The following is a 17,794-nucleotide window of genomic DNA, read 5'->3' on the forward strand; positions in this document are numbered from 1 at the left end:
CATACATACATACATACATACCTTCTTCGTCGTCATTCATTGTTCATGGCCGGTCTTGAGTTATAGATTATATGGATCACACACATCCTTGGATGCTTGATACCCTTGGGCGGCTGACAATAAATGACATTGGCGCTGATAATGGGGCTCAACAAAGAGACTCTAACAGGATCACCCTTGCATGTGAAGCATCGTGATTTTCCTCATGCCGCCTCCGATCTCTAGCATATTAGAGTTTGTATTGAATGAGACCAGAAAAGTGAAAAGTGCTTAAGCAGTACATACGGCACTTTAACTCTTTTCAGCTGAGAGCTGAAGGCTAAGCCTGTAAGTAAACCGCTTGAAGTTTATCGCCATGGATCCAATGCTATCCGGGTTCTGGAATCTCTGGCATAGGGACGTCCGTGCCCTTCCATTTATCAACGTACATAGGTATCTGTAGAGTACTGCCAGATATCCTTCAGTGTTGATAAGCCCCGAGATGTATACTTTGTAGTATGTCGATCAAAGTGAGCTGTCTCACATGAATCAAATCAAGTAGGTACTCAGTGTAAACAGAGGCTTAAAAAACACGAGAAGCAGAAATATTCCGTTACGCCAAAACGGTCCCGTCCTGCAGGGCGTTGTACCTAAACTCCATTGCAGCTGTCATAAGTATAGTACCTAAGCATCTTTAGCTTTGGGCTGTTTTGGTGGATGGGCATTGTACTGTAGATCAAATTGGGCCCAAGACATTGACATCCAATGCATGGCTAATAAGGTACTTACTAACTTACTTTATGTACCTACCTACTGTTGAAGACAGCCATGGCCATTGAACAATGTGCCTCGTGTCTCATGGCTCATGTAATGGCTCAAACGCTGATAACAGCCTCAGCCTGTGAACCAAGATTTATTACGGTGGATTGACTAACCTGCTCTCAATTAACTAAGGTAGTCTAGTTTAGGTAATCAATCATCGGCTAGCAAGCAGATCCTTGCTCCATCATCAATAGTTTCAGCTGTCAATGGGTTTTCCTGCTGTACGGACCAATATGGAGTACTTCCAGACGGACGTCGAAATAGCGCAACGCAAGGTAACCACAACCACATTCACATTCACATTCGGCTCAACGGAGAGAGGAGAAAAGGCCAAAGATTGAGACCAAGACCAAGACCAAGACCAAGACCAAGACCGAATCTTGAATATCCCATATCATAGTTAGCGGGGTAAGTAAGTGAGTGAGTGAGGCGTCATCATGATCACCTCAGTCTGTCCGGAGGAGGACTCAGGCTGTGCGGTAGAAGAAAAAAAAAGCCTCCTCTTTTACCCGTACGGAGTACATCCATCCATATCCCACCAACATTAGCACCACCAAAACTCAATTAGTCAAGCTTCAAGGTATAACGCGTCTTTCTTCCACACTCAATCACGCGTCTTGTCACTTGCATTATTTACACATTGCCTCTTTAGGTAAACACCCAACAAAACTCTACTACGACTCCAACCTCCCTCTCTCGTCTCTCTCGTCTTGCAGGAATGGATATGTAACCCAAAATGCGACCTCACCATCTGACCTGACCTGACCTGACCTGACCTGACCTGACCTCAGCTGAGCCTGAGGTGTTGTAATGACAAACAAACAATTAACTGATGCGATGATTTTGACCGCTTTTTCGCCCACCAATTATCAAATTCCTCCCTCCAAAGGGCACGCACTTTTGGACTACAACTTTACCAGCTGATCTTATCCCCTGAATGAACATCTACCTACTAACTACTACTAATCTAGACGCAGTGACATCATGACCGCTGTCAAGCGATTCATTCATTCATTCTTTAAAAAGAAACTGATCAGTCTCGTTTCGTGCCCCATCCTCAATTAAACTGATATCCACTGCGAACACGCTCCACGAAGCCATTCGCTCAAGGGCAAACATCCCAGCAAGTTCTTGACAAGGCCCAGGCCCTTTTTCTTCTCCGCAAATGGTTCTTAAGGGCTTTAATGGGTTCCCATATTGGGACGGGATGTGCTGTCCATGCCTTGTTAGTGAAGTGAATTCAATCCAAGATAAGAAGAAAAGAGAGCAAAGGGTCGTAGGTAGAGAAGCTGTGGGTGTTAGAAGGCTTGGATATGTACTCCGTAGCAGAAAATAAAACAACGTCCAACTGCCGCCGCATCGCATAAGAAATGCTAATTTTCCAAAAACCAGTTTCTTGAAGCGTTTCACACTTTGACAACTCATCTAGTCCCGGGCTAAGCAGGCATCTATCTAGTATCTACAGTACGGAGTACAGTGCTGTGATATCTACGGTACCCAAGGTAGGTATCTATCTATCTGTTTGGTCTTGTTACAGTACCTATAGTACCTACCTTAGGTAGCCAGCCCTGAGGTGTGTACCTGTTGGTCTCATGAGGCCAGACCTAGCATATACCATGTTGGTAGCAGAAGCTGATCTGAGCTTTCATCCGATCGGGCGCTCAGTTCACTGCCATCTTACTTGCTTTGTTACTTTTTCCTTCCTTCCTTCCTTTCTTTCTTTCTTTCTTTCTTTCTTCCTTGCTATCTACCTCTTTACCTCGCTCTCAAGCGGCCGAAGGTTTCCTTACAGACCCGCTCGCACAGTCAACCCTGCCAGGCTAACTAACTAGTACCTTACCTACATACTACCTACCGTCGAGTCCTGGATTCAAACGACTTATCCCTGGTTATATCGGACGCTCCGTGCCTATACTCCGCGATGCACGGATATGTAGGTAGTGTAAGGCAGTTAGGCATAGAATCCGGCACATACGTAACTACGTACCTTGATTCTCCCCTGGAAGACTTGACAATTATTCTCTTTCGACTAGGTAGAGATGGGGCCGAGATATGCCGGGAGCTTGGTGCGTAGACACACTAAGTATGGTACATATAGTTTAGTATAGTAGGTACCTTAGTTATACCAGGTTTTTACTATCCCTGGCGGGCATCTCATGATCTCTACAGATTAATCTATGCCTTCACATATCTCGCCTTCCAAGGCATGTCGACTCGTAAGGAATGGAACAGCCTGCACATTTTCGGCTCTCTGACATGTCGTAACTGACCCTGTCTGTATGTACTCTGTACTCTGTACCTAGGGATACACACATACATACATCCCCGCGCCCTCGTTTAGCTAATCCCGACTCTTTGCATGTTTCATTTAGATTGACCTGTCCACATGCCCTTACCTCCCCAAGCTCCCGCACCTCACACTCACATTCACAGCATACCTTGTCGGCTTGGCCAGATATTCCCGCCAAGGCGAGCAATGCCAATTGCAACCTTGCCGGTTTGTCAAAGACCGAAACTCCCTTCTCGATGCCCACTTCGTGCGTGTGCGGACTTATATCCGAATTCCAAGACAATGTCACCGTGAATTGACGAAAGGGGCTTGAGACCTAACTGAGACCTTTTTGACGCCAACATCGTACAATCACAAGCCGGAGCACGAGGCCTCGTCCCCGATAATCTAGCATTATCGTTATCGTCAAGCGGCAGCGTGCTTCGACCTCGGCTTCACAGCGTGTTCACGACGTTCCTCACCATAGCATACCTACCTAGGTATCTCATTGCGCAGCACCACACAGTAAATATGTAGTCGCAAGTAGAAACTATCACAGGACGTAGCGAGGAAAAGAAAACCCAGAGTCACGATGAGATCGTTTTTCTGGACTCACATTACTAAATAGCTACCTCTACCCGTATCAACACAAATAGCCATCCCCCCTTTCCCTGACTAAACCTTTCACCCATCTCGGATCCCACCTCATAATCAGCAATTGTCTGCCTCCTTCTCCAAGATATGCCTAAAAAAAGCATGGCTTTAATCCAAAACTCGTCCCGCCACCGCCGCTGCACTGCTGTCTTTGGTGGTTGTCTTCTTGAGAGCCTTGCCCAACTGGATCTCACTCAGGAAGCCAGCTGGACGACCGCCACCGGAAGGAGGAGCAGGTGCATCGCCGGGAGGCGGAGGAGCGCCACCCATAGGGGGGGGAGGTGGAGGAGGTGCGCCGACTGATGGCATCGGTGGTGGGGGCGGTGGTGCCGAAGGGGCGTCACTTCCAGGCATGGGAGGCGGAGGCGGAGGAGCACTTGGCGCTTCGCTCCCCGGCATGGGAGGAGGAGGTGGTGGAGAAGTAATTGGGGCCGGAGAGTCAGTGTTCGGCATCGGGGGAGGCGGAGGAGGTGCGACAGGAGTCACAGCATTGGCGGCCACAGGACTAGCAGTCGCTGATTCCCTACCGGCAGCGGAAAGAGGACGAGGAGGTGCCATTGTGCCAAATAGCATAGAAGCCAGCTGAGCTGCGCTACCACCACCAGGTCGCTCATCTTCTGAGTCATCATCCTTATCATCATTATCGGAACCCCAGTCGTCAGTGTCTGCACGGCGACGCGAGACAGGGCCAGAAGGAGTTTTTGCTTCCTGGTTCTGGGTCATCCTATGGAAGGGGTTCGTAGCCGAAGGTGCCGGAGGAGCAGTAGCGGGTGTACCCTCGGTCGACTGAGACATCATCCTGAAGAAAGGATTCTTACTCTCGGTCTCACTGGGTGGCGACGTGACAACCGCTGGAGGAGGAGGGGGAGGAGGAGGCGAAACTGCCTCAGCAGCAGGGGGCGGTGAGGGCTTCTTATCAAGCTCTTGGCTGGCTACCTGGCTGTCGCTCCTGGTGGGCGTAGAAGCTTGAGGAGTGATTTGCTGAGGACCTGCGTCTTCATCCGACGACGAGCTATCACCTTCTTCCATGGCTTCAAGCTGCCGTTGAAGTTCTAGCTCCCGTTGGCGCGCAGCCTCAATCTCTGCCCGCCTTGCGGCAAGTTTTGCCTCCTTCTCCTTGGCCTCAGCCATGGCTGCCTTCTTCCGCTTCTTCTCTTCCTCCTTGCGAAGTTTGCCTTGTCTCACTTGTTCTTCAAGCGCTTTCAGACGAGCCTCAGAAGCCTCACGCTCCTTGGCGAGATCGTCCTCCTGCTCCTTTGCGTCTTCTCTAGAAACGGGGTTAGCAAATCATCACGCCGACCTTCAGATTCGACACTTACTCCATCTGCTGCGTCTCGCGCTGCTGCTGCTCGTGTTCATGGGCAAGTCGTGCTTCTTCGGCGCGCTTAGCGGCAACATCCTCTTCGACCTTCTTTGCAGCCTCTTGATCAGCCTCTGGCTTACCGCGGTGTCGCGTTGGGGGCGGCGGCGGCCTCTTGGCCTCCGCCTTGGATTGCTCAGGTGCAGGAGGTGGAATTCCTTGCTCTTCAGCTAGACGAGCCTGGCGATCGGCTTCTCTACGAGCATCCTCTTCTTCTGCTTGTCGTAACTTCGCAGCTCGCTCAGCACGTTCTCGCTCGATGCGCTGCGCAGCTGTCTCGCCGGACTTTGTCGGGGCCTTGATACCGAGAGCGGCCAACCTCTCAGCCATTCGCTGTTCAGCTTGCTGTTTAATAAAAGCAGCTCGCTCCTCAGGGGTCTTGTATGAAGAATATGAGCCTCCAGCAGGAGGAGTTGCCGTACGAGAGGTCGATACAGGACTCTCAACCCTTGGACTGGCGACACGTTCCGGCCGAGTTTCCTCAGTGCGTGCTGAAGCCCGGGCGGGTCGCTTGTCTTGAGCACGAAGTCGAGCGCTGCGGCTTTCACGCTGAAGGTCGAAGATAAAGTCTCGAACCTCATCCTCGACACCGAGTGCGTCCTCCCAGCGGCGTTTTTCGTGCTCACTGGTGTTGTCACGGCCACCCTCTTTGAGACTGTCCTCGATACCGTGCGCAAAGTCGCGAACACTTTCCTCAACATCACGAACCATACGTTCGTTACTCTCCTTTTCATTCTTTACCTTGATGCTCTCTTCCTCAAGACGCTTAGGCGCATCGAGATCCTCAGTGCCGGCATCAACCTTCTTGCCAGTTAATGCAGCAGTTCGCTGCTGCATCATGGCCTTGGCCCTGGCCTTGAGTCGATCCGACTCGGTTACTGTACCGCCAGGTCCTGTTCCTACAATAGGAGCGCCGCTGCCAGGGTGAGCCTTGGCATCCTTGATACGGAACAGCTCCAACCGAGCATCCATAATAGCTTTCTCAGTTCTGCGGACGTGCGAAGCAAGTTCGGGAACCTTGTCAGTAAGATTTTGAAGTTGCCGCTTGAGAGCTCTTCGCTCGGCGTCGGAATCTCCACTTGCAAGGGCAGCATCGGGATGAGAGTCGATGTCCTCTTGGATTCGACGAATGCGACGATAAAGTTCCTCTGCCTCACGGCGGTCACGGCGGTCGAGGATGTCGTCCTCTTCATGGTTCTTCTCATCTGCAAAATCCATAGCATCAAGGAGAACCTCCTTCTCCTTAATCTTTTTCTTGAGCTGATCCAAGGTCAGGTCGTCGTTGGAGGCGACAGAAGCGGGAGATTCGGGACGAGGCGAGTTGTTGCCGACCCTGCGACGAGCGCTCGATCTATATCCAAACTGTTCGTCTTCGTTCTTGAAGACTGTGGCATCCTTCCGACCAGCAACGGCTCCAGCAGGTGCGCCCCTGAATGAGCGGTTCTTCATATAGCTAACGCCAGTCTTCTGCGGAAGCAGAGCGGCACCTGACTTGGTGCGGAATTCAGATTCATCGTGAAGCATTGACTTGAGGGTGCCAATGGACTGGCTAAAGTTTCGAGTCGAAGGAGGAACGAGCTCAGGTGGAAGGTTGTTAGGCAATGGATAACCGTTTAGCTTTCTGTAGATCAAATGCATGGCAACGGCGAATTCGTCGAGATCCAGACGTCCCTTGTTACCGTGATCAGCCAGAGTCCAAACTCGCTCAAGATCGGGCTTCTCAAGTCCACTCTGACCAAATATCTCGATAGCCTGGTCACCACCGATGTACCCCTTGCCAAGGCCATCCCAAGCCTTGAAAAGAGAATCGTATCGGGTCTTTTCTTCCTTTGTAATGGCCCAAGGGATAACGGCGTTTCCTCGCAGTCCCTGAGTGGTGAAGTTCCCAGCTTCTCGGCCCTGTTGAGGCATCATCTGGGCTTGAAGGGCATCGATATTAGGTAGGCCGGTAGAAGGAGCATTGACAAGACCCCATTGACCAGGCCGTCCTGTAGGTTGAGCATTCAGAGGGGCAGCCACACCACCCGCAGGCCCAGGAACGAGCGACTGGCCAAATCCCGTGGGCATTGGGGGCATTGGGGGACGGGGACCGCTGTAGCCTGTGGCTTGAGGGTTGTTTGCCATACCAGGGAACCCTGTTTGCTGGTTTTGCAGACCCTGTTGCTGACCGAAACCTGTCTGCTGTCCCGGGAACCCGGTCATCTGCGCCTGAAGCAGCTGTGCATTTGAGGCTTGAGGCTGAGGTTGCGGCTGCTGAATGGTCGGCGGAGTGGCAGTATTAGTTCTAATATCAGGAGCAGAGGAAGAGCCGGCTCCAGGAGCACTCTCGTCAGCGATACTGAAGCTAATGATATCTACCATACTCGAAACCTCATTCTTGATGTTCTCTGGCAGGTTGGGTGGCAGCTGCTTGCCAGTCAGTTTCAAGTTGCATAGGTACATGGCGAGTGCGAATTCGGGGAAGTAGAGCTGGCCAGCACGAGTGGTATCAGCAAGAGTCCTGAGACTTGTCAGCACCAAGGGTATACACAAAGAGTAACGTGCCCCGAAGAGATTTTCTTCTTACCAGATGTGCGATAGAGAGTCACCATCAAGTCTTGACCTCATGAGCAGATCCCGAGCCTTCTCTCCTGACATGGTCATGCCAGCTTCTCCCACAGCAGACTTGAACAGGGTTTCGAACTTGGCCTGGTCCTGGGCTGTGATGAAGGAGAGACGGATATTAGGGATTTTGTTGGGCTGCGACTTCTCCTGTCTTCGACCTCGGGGCTTCGCAGTACCGCCAGTCTGAAAGGACGCGGCCATCTCGGTGAAGCCGGTAGCCTGGGGCTTCATCGGTGCCGGTGGTGGGTTTGAAGGCCCAGAGGCTTGCTGATTCGAGGCGGCGAAACTAGTGGGTTGCTGCTGCTGCTGTTGCTGCTGGAACTGCTGCTGGAACTGAGGTGGGATCGACGGCATCGCAGGAGCACCAGTCTGGAAGCTCTGCTGCTGCGGCTGTAGTTGTTGTTGCTGCTGTCCAGGAAATCCTGTAAATTGTTGTTGAAGGGGCTGCTGCGGCTGTAGTCCCTGACCCTGTATTGGGAAGCCCGTATACTGCTGCTGCAGAGGTGCTTGCCCAAAGCCTATAGGTTGAGGCGCAAAGGGGCTGGGTTGGACAGGCTGCTGGCCAGCACCCGGATTACCAAAGGATCCTCCTCCATATTGCTGCTGCTGGCCGCTAGGACGCTGGCTATCACTGCCTAGGAAGGCGTTCGAGTTGGAATACATTGCGCGTTTATTCCTTCGCAAGACCACGAACAAAAGCTTGCCTGGGAGGTTCGAGGAGGCGCTAAATTCGGGGGTTGTGAGGAACCGAGAGGAGCTCTCTGGAGCGTGAAAGCTCCACTGGAAAGGGTCGAAAGTTAAGAACAAATGCAATAAAAGGATGCGAAATACAATATTAAAGGACTGAGCGGCCCTCAGATGGTAATTGTGGAGTGGACAGAGGGCATCCACGAAATGTGATGATGAAGGAGTGAGAATGTGAGTGGCTTCGTATTGGATGTGATGACGAGCGTCGTGGTCTCGAGCCTGGGCAGGTTGCTGTACGTTTCTAGGTAGTGGAGTTGTCCCCCAATAAAGACTGCAGCTGGAGCGCTTCTAGTGGCCTGCCAAGGCATCTGTGGGCTTTTACAGGGGAACGAACCAACGATGCAAATTGGGGTGGCTTAGACTGTCCTGAAAGCGACAGGGGTTGGCCGTCTTTCCCTAGGTGCCTAGGCTGGTAGGTAGGTAGGTTTGGTTGAGTCGAGCACGCTTATTGTGTTATCTTGCCTAGAAGGGTGATAAGAACACCGAACTTGAAATAGAATTCTTTCTCTATTAATATGTATATAATAACGATTGATAAACGTTTCCCTATATATTAGTAGTACTTATACTTTATTAATTGCTTCTTACGGTTAATGATTTGATAGGTATCCTGATAGGTAGCTAATCTCATGTTCGGCGTCTTATTTGCCCCTCGGGGGGCTTGGGTACTGACATATGCATCACATTGAACACAGGGCACCTGCATAACGTATCAGTGCAAATGGTAAATTAAAGTAGCTTAAAATGAGACAACTAAAGACTGCTATTGGACTCGACTCATCTAAAAACTCAAACTAGCGAAGGGTATCAAGAGTAACTTATACGCAAAACTTGCATGAACCACCGATCATAAATCATACCAGAAACTCATAGACGCCTGCCTATCCCAAGTGAAAACATCACCACGAAGAACTCCGGAATGATCGGAATAGAGTCGACCACAATGCCACCTTCTCTGCATTCAATAGCCCATTAGAGTTCGTTGTCCTCATCTCAGGTGTGCCGTTCCTCAAACTGGACGCCATGCTCTTCTTCCTCGATGCAACCAGCTTCATCACTCCAGAATCGTCGATGGGCTCGCAGTTCAAGCCCAAAGTCAGGATCATGCGGATCTGCAAAGCTGTATTCGTAATCGAGGGGCTCTTCGTTCCCGTCTTGTTGATTCTCTACCAGATACTCCTTCTCTGTGGGGCTCTCGGGCTCAGGAGGTGTTGGGATCGCTGATCCTGTGCTTGGACTCTCTGCAGCGCTGATACCCCCTTCACTGGAGACAATTGAGTAAGATCTTGACCAAGACCTTGTGACTCTTGCACCTGGTTCGGCGCTGACCAAACGAGCCGGGCCCAGTGAGATCATACTGGCTCTCTTATTGTTCAGATAAGGGTTGGAAGCGCGACGATTCATAGCCCTCTTGGATTCGAACGCCAGTAGCGCTAAACCGCCAAATGCTTTAGAGAAGTCTTCTTCACCACCGCATAACATATAGCCATCTTGGCCTGAGTCGTAGCGACCATCTTCGCCTTCTTCAAACAAGAGTTGATTTCTCTCCAGAACCTCTTGTTGGGTTCGGACAGCGTCTTCCCAGCCGTCTCGCAGCTGCTGTGCTAGAGGCTCACTAATACTTTGGGGCACCTTTTCGTGACGCAGTTTGGAGATCATAGATTGCCTGCGCGCCGAGGTCGCAGTAGCCACGGCGTTGTCCACGGACTTTTGTATTGTCTGAGCGAGATCGCGATCCGAGAAAGCCGAGAAATAGCGGATCGTCGTACTGTCACCCAAATGTCGGACGAGATGTCTAAAATTGGAAAGATTGAAATCATTGCCCTCACAGTCAAGACTGTGAAGGGTTTTGTTAGCAGAGATGGCTTCAGCCAGGTCTCCGATGTTCACGTTCAGCAATTGGCTTCGCACGCGAAGGTGCTCCAGCCGTGTGTTGAACCTTAGTCCACTCAAGGCCTTGGAGAATTCTCGTCCAAGACGGCCTTCATCCAGCTTGGCATCAAATCCAGAGAGGTCAAGGAACCTAATGGTATGGTTTTGAGAGAAAAGATCCGAAAGCGCTCTGCAGGCCGTTTCGCTGGCCGAGTCAGGGGTAGCAGTACCCGCCAGACTCAGGCATTCAATACTTTGGTTGGCCGTTAAAGCCTTCAAAAGTTTGATGTAGTTAGCTTCCAAGGCAAACTCTACCATCTGCACGAATAGTCCCCAAGGGCCAAAACCATCGCTGATGACTGCACACAAATCATCTATGCCCTCATCTAAACGGTTACCGTTGATGTACAATGTAATTTGTCGAGCCTGGCCCATGGCATAAAACATCTGGGCTATTTGAGCGCCCGTCAGGCCACATTTGCTCAGACGAAGCACTCTGAGGTTATTGGAATTCTGCGACGCCAGATATGCAGTTAGAATATCCACCGTTGGGCTGTTGAGCTATTCAACTTCTGTTAGTTGCGAGTCCATGGATAGAGATGTATGTCGGACTTACAGAAATACCGGATAAGTCAAGCTCCTCCAGACTCCATGAGCTCAGTACGTGATCCTCAAACAATGGAACATCAAACGGGAGTCGAGTGTTGCCAGCGATGTTCAGTTTTCTTATGGCCCGTAGTTGACTAAGCGAGTCCCGGATGGTTTCGAATTTGACAGTACCTTGATTTTCGGATGTATCGATATGCTGAAGATTGGCGGCCTGGCCTGGAATTCCGGCCCAGAGTGTAGTAAGGCCCTCATCGCCAAGTCCACAATTAGATAGATCGAGTTTCTTCATGTATACCTCATCAAGTACGAGTAAGTTTGCCAACTCCTCAATGTCGCTTGATGCGATGAGATTGCCAGACATGGTGATGCTGTGGCAAAGACACGCTTGACGCTTCAGCAACAGAATAATGGGTCGAAGGACCTCGGAACTGACTCTCCGGGCGCCCTCAGGGTCCTTGGAGCGGCCAACAGTGCTTCGTGGGCCAAGTATATTTCTCAGATCCATACTTCGGATCGATTCCGATGAGAATGCCAGAGCATGGATCTCTTGACTTAGAACAGAAGACTGCATCAAAATGTCATAATGCTCTTCAGATATCTTGACCCCGTTCAGTGATGTGTAGGCGATAGTGTCGCCGAAATGGGAATAATCCTTCTTTCCTGCAATACCTGATAGATCAATATTGCGGAAGGAGAGCTCCTTGAAGTAACTGTTATAACGCAAAGCTCGGAATAGTGCAAGTAATTGTAATGTAGAATATGGTTGGGCGCCAGGAGGTAAAAGGCGAAATGCTGGCTGAGATGGGGTGTTCCATTCGATGGTCCACCTTGGAACCTGGACCTTGAAAGCAGCGCAATAGGCGTGCAAACTTCGCTCGAGACCTCCCAAATCATTTCCAGACGTCAACTGAAGTGGCGGAGGAAGGCCTTTGATATCGAATATTGCCTTTTGCAAATGCTGTGGCCACATGGGTTTCAATTCTCGGTCGACTTTGGTCATCGCCTCGATAACATGCCTGTAATGTACACTAGCAAGCTCGAGTCTGTTCTCACGGCCCAGGGGTAACCTAGCCCTACGTTAGAACATGGAGTGAATGATTCTTGTGTGGCGAGACTTACCGGAAGCTCATGACAAACCTTTGTTCGTGCGACGCAACAGACGCTCGGAATCGAATGAGTGAGACTGTACCGTAGGACTGCACCTTTACGCGCAGGTCACCAGGGGTAGTCGCATAATCTGCCTTGAGAACCTCGAGGAAATACAGCATGGCTGGCCCAATGACGATGTAGAAGGACGAGCCATCCACAAAGTGCTGAGACTCATCAACAGAATTGGCCTTCTGAGGCGAGCCTATTGTACGCTTGACCACGGGGAAAGTCAATATCTTAGCGGCATTGGCATTCGAGTCTGGTTCAGTGGTTTCCACAATATGGTTGATTCTCGCTTTCAGATTGCCAGGGATCAAGGAGGGAGAAGGAGCTCGCCTATGGCTCATTCTACAAGCCTGCTGAATACTGGCCAGCCAGTCGTCCCGGTCCTTGGGCAACATGAAGAATAGATGCGCCTTGGAGTACGCAAGTTTTGGCCACTGGGAGAACCACCATATCTCGACGCCAAATCGAGGACTTGAACCTTCTTCATTGAAAACGCCAACGATGGATCGCAAGGGTATTTCTGTCCGCACGTCTGAAGACGACTTGTGAGAATTGTGATGAGCACTGCTGGGCTTCAGTGTCCCGCTGCCCGACTTTATCTGTGGGAAAGCAGCTCTTGCTCCTTCCATACTCCCGAACTTGATCAGACAGGTATCTGTAAGAACTAGATATTCAGCGCGGGCCTTGAGAAGCGAGACATCGGTCTTCAGTGGTCCGTATTGGATGAGCTCCATGGAGGAATAGGGGACTTCGGGAGTAACCGATGGGAATTCCGGGGCGGATGCGCTCATGGGCGAAGCAATCGATACTCGACGATGTATCCTGTCAATCATGGATCCTGACCCTGAATGTGTCTTCTGTAGACGTCGAATGGAGGACGAGCTTCGAGATGGGCTCTGTGACATGGATTCCATCGAGGAATTGCTAAGAGAACGAAGAGCTTTCGAGAAAACGCGTGGCTTCTTTCCGTCGACATTATCGAATCCCTTGTTACCGTCGGTAGGAATTGGTACAGGAGGCGTCTTGAGGGTGGGAAGAGTCCTCCTCTTCCACTTTTCGGCGTTCATGTTGACAGCTCCTGGACGAAACTACCACAAGATTGTCGCTGGCTTTCAATGCTTGAGGATTATAATTCCCCAAACCAGCAGAGATGGAGAAATGATTCAGTATGTATAGATGGCGAGCATGCCGTGAGGGGAGATGCGCACGACACCACCTTCGCAATTCGAAAACAAATTAGGGTTCCTTGAAAAGAGGCCGAAAACGATATAGAGATGTGAACCGTGGCCTGGGTGACAGGGTCGTCTCGAAGTCAAGATGTCTCAGTTCATCCGGCTACACTTATGCAATGTCCCGAAGTATTGAACGAGTCAAGCTGAAAGGAGCCCCCGCATGCGTTGTCGTCAGAGTCGAGAGTCAGAGCGGTATGTGGATGTGGATGCGGCTGTCGTCGAATCGGTCGCTGAGTCCTAATATTTTGGGTTTGGCGGCGGTAGAGCGTTGTTGGAGAATGGCTGAGGAATGTGCCTAGAGGCTGAGCGCCATGTACAACTAGTTCCAGTTCGGCCAGAGATGTACTTGATGGGTAGGTATGTAATGTAGATACTGCAGACAGTCACGCAAGACAGAACTCCTTGGAGGAAGAGATGACGATGCAAAGGCCGGTAGAGGCAAATGGAGCGTGCGTGGAGGGAGCTATCACGGTACGAGCTGAGATTTCGATCGGATAATCGGTGGGGAGGCGGGAGAGACTGAATCAGAGGCTTTGATGAGACCAATATCCAAGATGACGTCGCTGTGAGGCAGAAGAGACGGGTCAGCTCGATGAGGAGCAGAGAAACATGTGAAATCTAGATGACAGTCGCAAGCATGCTGATACACTGCTAAGCACAGGGGATTTGAGGGCAAAGGCGATGCCCAGCAACGCAGAGCAGGAGAAAAGTTGTCGAGACGAGAGCCAGCAGTAGGAGGCTTGAGACTTCAACAATACGAGGTGAGTGAGTATAAGCTTTTGATCCGGTAGTCCCGGAGACGACAAGGGCAAGAGGAGCGAGAGACAGAGTCGTAGGCCGAGCCTTTTGAGGACAAAGAAAAGGAGAGTAAGATAAATAAGACAAAAGAGGCGCCTAGAGTGGTGATAGTGTATGTCCTGAGCCACGGGGCAGGCTAAGGAGAGGAGCTGGCGGACGCCAGAATAGCGATGGATATAAAAGAGGATGGGGCAGAAGAAAGAGAGAAGGGGAGGGAATTGACTAGGATTAATTACAGAGGAAAAGTAAAATAAAATAAAAAGGACTCCGAGGTCGAAAGTCGAAAGGAAAGGAAGGAAAATGGAAGAGCAAAGAAAATAAAGCAAGGTGGTCCATACAATTAACACTCTGCAAGGTATGGTCTGAGGTCGGGTTGGATCTCACATCCATGGAGCCCATCAATTGTCGTCGTCATAAGGACTGCTGCGGCCGGGGTTTTTTTTAGTGCAGGACCACCCATGGACACAATGGATCTGTCTGTGCATACGGACTTGCAGTTGGGTCAAACGGCCAAAGCTCCAGTGGACTTATAGGGAGGTACACACGTACCTTAGTTGGCAAATCTCCAACGGGCGGGCGGGCACCTAATGGAAATTGGAAAAGAAACAAACTATAAAAACCCTCCCTCATCTCTAAGAGGAAATCCCTGCACAAGCGGACTCTTTTACCCAGCCCAAACAAGGACTAACGCGTAGTAGATTAGATCTCGATTGGCAAAGCCAATTGAACGAACCAACCCAAGGATGCGCGTTCGTCACCCTGTGATTTACTGGTCCTCGGCTGAATATGGCCACAGGAAAATGACAAGGGGTGAGGGCTCCCCCTGGACCTGGCATTTCGGGGATGAGAAAGAATCAAGGCGTGCGCGTCTAGACGTTGACATGGATGGCGTGGTCCAAGGTTTGAGACTGAGTGTGCTGTAGATAAACAGGAAATGGCTGCTCAAACCAAGACGCTCTTATGCATCTCTTACTTTCTACCAAGGTACGTGTAAGCTGTAAACCGTAACTAAACGTTGGCCGCTGATGACCCCCAGAATGCTCTTCCAAGGATGATAATTACCTTCCATGACGGGCAGTGGACGTGGTGAGTGGTCATGATGGACCATGATGATGCTGAAACCCATCATTATTTCGGCTCTGGATGTTGGGTTTGTTCACGACAAGGCCAATCATCAAATGCGCGGGGTACCCTGCCTGCCATGCCCTGGTAATGCATGCAAATGTGAAGTGACAATGCCAATTGATGGTCAGTGTTCGCGGCCAGACTCATCAATAAGTGCTCGTTTCAGACTTTCAGCTGCCATGGTTTGATTGTAAGCCCCATCATCATCATCATCATCATCATCATCATCCAATACCACGATAGTGTAGTTGATGAGACTTTGAAGTCTGCAATCCCTCCCCGAAATAGGTACCTTACTAACCCATCTTCCATCAAAACCGTCCATTTCGCTTCAAGCCCAACTTCTTCCAGTAAATTCCCAGGTCATCATGGCCACGAGATTCTGCACAAGAATTGCGGCTTGTGCGCTTGTATTCGTAAGTTGGTGGAGCTGCCGCCCAATGCTCTAGTCCAGCTCAGGCCAGTCCCTTGATCCTTTTGACATATCATCAACATCGTATTCATTGATCTCGTGTCACCTCTAACTCTCCTTCTTTTCTCCCGACTGTCGTGCACTCTGACAGGATCTCGTGCTGAGCAAAACCTCTGTTCTGCATAATCCTTATCTGCCGTATTGCCGGACGTCGCATCAACTTACGAGCTTTTGCAACCCGCGTAGTCGCACTTCACAAGCCTAACTACGTACCTTAGTAGGTAAGTAGGTAGGCAAGGTAGGCAAACAAGGCTTGCTTGATAGGGCATCATAGAGCTTGCGATTGGCGTGCATTAAGCCATCAGCCAGACGACGCAGCGTCCTCGTTCAGGATAAGCTCTAGCATGATGAACTCCGATCGACTTGTATCTCAAGGGATGGGCCGTTCTGGAACTTCCATCTCATACATAATCATCTTTGACGAACTTGCGTCACGGCACAGGAGAAGCTGAGGCTGAAGCTTGGATATCTGAGTGATCCAGGCGATGTGCTTAACCGTCCAGCACAGCCATTAATACAGCTCGCCGTTGGCGGTTAAAGAGCCACTTCAGTATGGCGTTGAGCGGCGTGGCATCTCGTGGTGAAACCGTGATCATCCGTCAATATGGAAGATTGTCAGCAAAGGTCACCCGGTTCTCAGGCCAATGGCCGGCGACTCCGTGAAGCTACAGGACGACACTGCAACGGCCGTATTGAATCTACACTTGCAGGAGCTAAGTTAGTTAGCTTTCCATCCACAGAAACCCCTGCCCAGAGACCCTTGACGACCTGCACTACATGCACCTACAGTACAGTCTACAGCACCTCATGGATCATGTCATGTGGGTTTTGATGCTCGGCACGAGCGAACGACGCCGGCTCCAATGTGCTCTATAAAAAAACCAACGCCCCCACTGATATCCATACTTAATGGGCGATTAATTACTTGCGCTACATAAATCCAGGGACCAGACTAATAAAAGTTGCCGTCCTCCGTCATCTACCTAAGTAGTGATACTCTATTTTTCATGGCGGTTCCCTTGTTTGTGGATAACTCAACTCAGTCACCATCCCCCGCTGACCGCTCAACTGCATACCTACCTAGCTTAGAGACACGTGGATAATGAGGTTCCTAATGTTTGGGGAATGGCATGTCCATGGCTACTGAGGACCAGTGTACACTGACATCGACAAGAGGTGTTGAGACTTGACATAGACCGCTTACAAATATTTGGACAATGTGGGAACCTTGAAGCACTACTGAAAAATTGAAAGTTATGTACTGGAAACCCACACCCAGTCGACCAATATTCTGCAACTGTGTTATTTCCACCTCTTCAATTTCGCCCATCGTCGACAAGAAACCCATCCTTGAAGCCTTTCATGCCTGAAGTGGTAATCAGGAGTTCAATTGGACTTGTGGTCAATCTTACAACACTCTGTAGTCTCTCGAGTATCGCTTGGGACAACAGACCAGCGGCTTATTGTCATCCCTAAACACGAGGTATGTCCGAACGACGGCTGTCGGCGGAGACGTTCAGATATATGATACCTGTCCCGCAAGATGCTCTCTGACAAGAAAGAGCTGTTCAGTGATGCGAAATTTCCACTGAAAATGATGTGTCATGGTTTTCTGATTTGAGGCTCTTGATGCTTTGCTAATATCCCTTACTTTGGCCCTGGATACAACGTCGTGGGTTTGCTACGTTTCTGATGAGAGGATCCTCACCACCTTAATACTCCTCTCGATGTAACTTGATTCGGTAACGATAAGTGTTGTTGTGGCAGTGGCTATTCTCAACCCATAGTATCTGAGTAATCATCATGCCATGCTTTAGGCCATACCAAGAGCTTATCCTTTTTGTTTGGCTTAGTCGGGTATAATGAATCTGGACGGATTTGAAGCAAGTCGTATTGTGATGATGGAAATTCCATCACAAGGAGTAACAAAGTTGAGGCTTTGATTCAATGAGTTTAATGCATGGTAAAGAATTTGGCGATATGAAGCCCTCCACAGTTCCTGTATTTTAGGGTAAGAAGATGATTGCTCATACCCGGCCAAGAGTTCAAGCAACGAAATGATGAACAAATCTCTCTCTCAATTTATACAAATTCCG

The 17,794-nt window shown here is 50.1% G+C and overlaps 2 protein-coding genes across 2 annotated transcripts; both read right to left on the bottom strand.

Moving 5' to 3' along the window:
* Nucleotides 1–3,832: 3,832 nt before the first annotated feature.
* Nucleotides 3,833–8,351, bottom strand: FSUBG_11807 (PAN1-actin-cytoskeleton assembly; the record flags this gene model as incomplete). The annotated part of the gene is made up of 3 exons (XM_036676529.1): nt 3,833–4,991; nt 5,044–7,584; nt 7,651–8,351. 3 exons carry the CDS (start codon nt 8,349–8,351, stop codon nt 3,833–3,835), a joined length of 4,401 nt encoding a protein of 1,466 aa, XP_036532710.1.
* A 1,077-nt stretch (nt 8,352–9,428) lies between these two features.
* Nucleotides 9,429–13,138, bottom strand: FSUBG_11808 (NLRC3; the record flags this gene model as incomplete). The annotated part of the gene is made up of 3 exons (XM_036676530.1): nt 9,429–10,868; nt 10,924–11,983; nt 12,036–13,138. 3 exons carry the CDS (start codon nt 13,136–13,138, stop codon nt 9,429–9,431), a joined length of 3,603 nt encoding a protein of 1,200 aa, XP_036532711.1.
* Between the last annotated feature and the right edge of the window lie 4,656 nt (nt 13,139–17,794).

This window comes from Fusarium subglutinans, assembly GCF_013396075.1.
Source record: "Fusarium subglutinans strain NRRL 66333 chromosome Unknown NRRL66333_c0000235, whole genome shotgun sequence".
NCBI classification, from domain to species: Eukaryota; Fungi; Ascomycota; class Sordariomycetes; order Hypocreales; family Nectriaceae; genus Fusarium; species Fusarium subglutinans.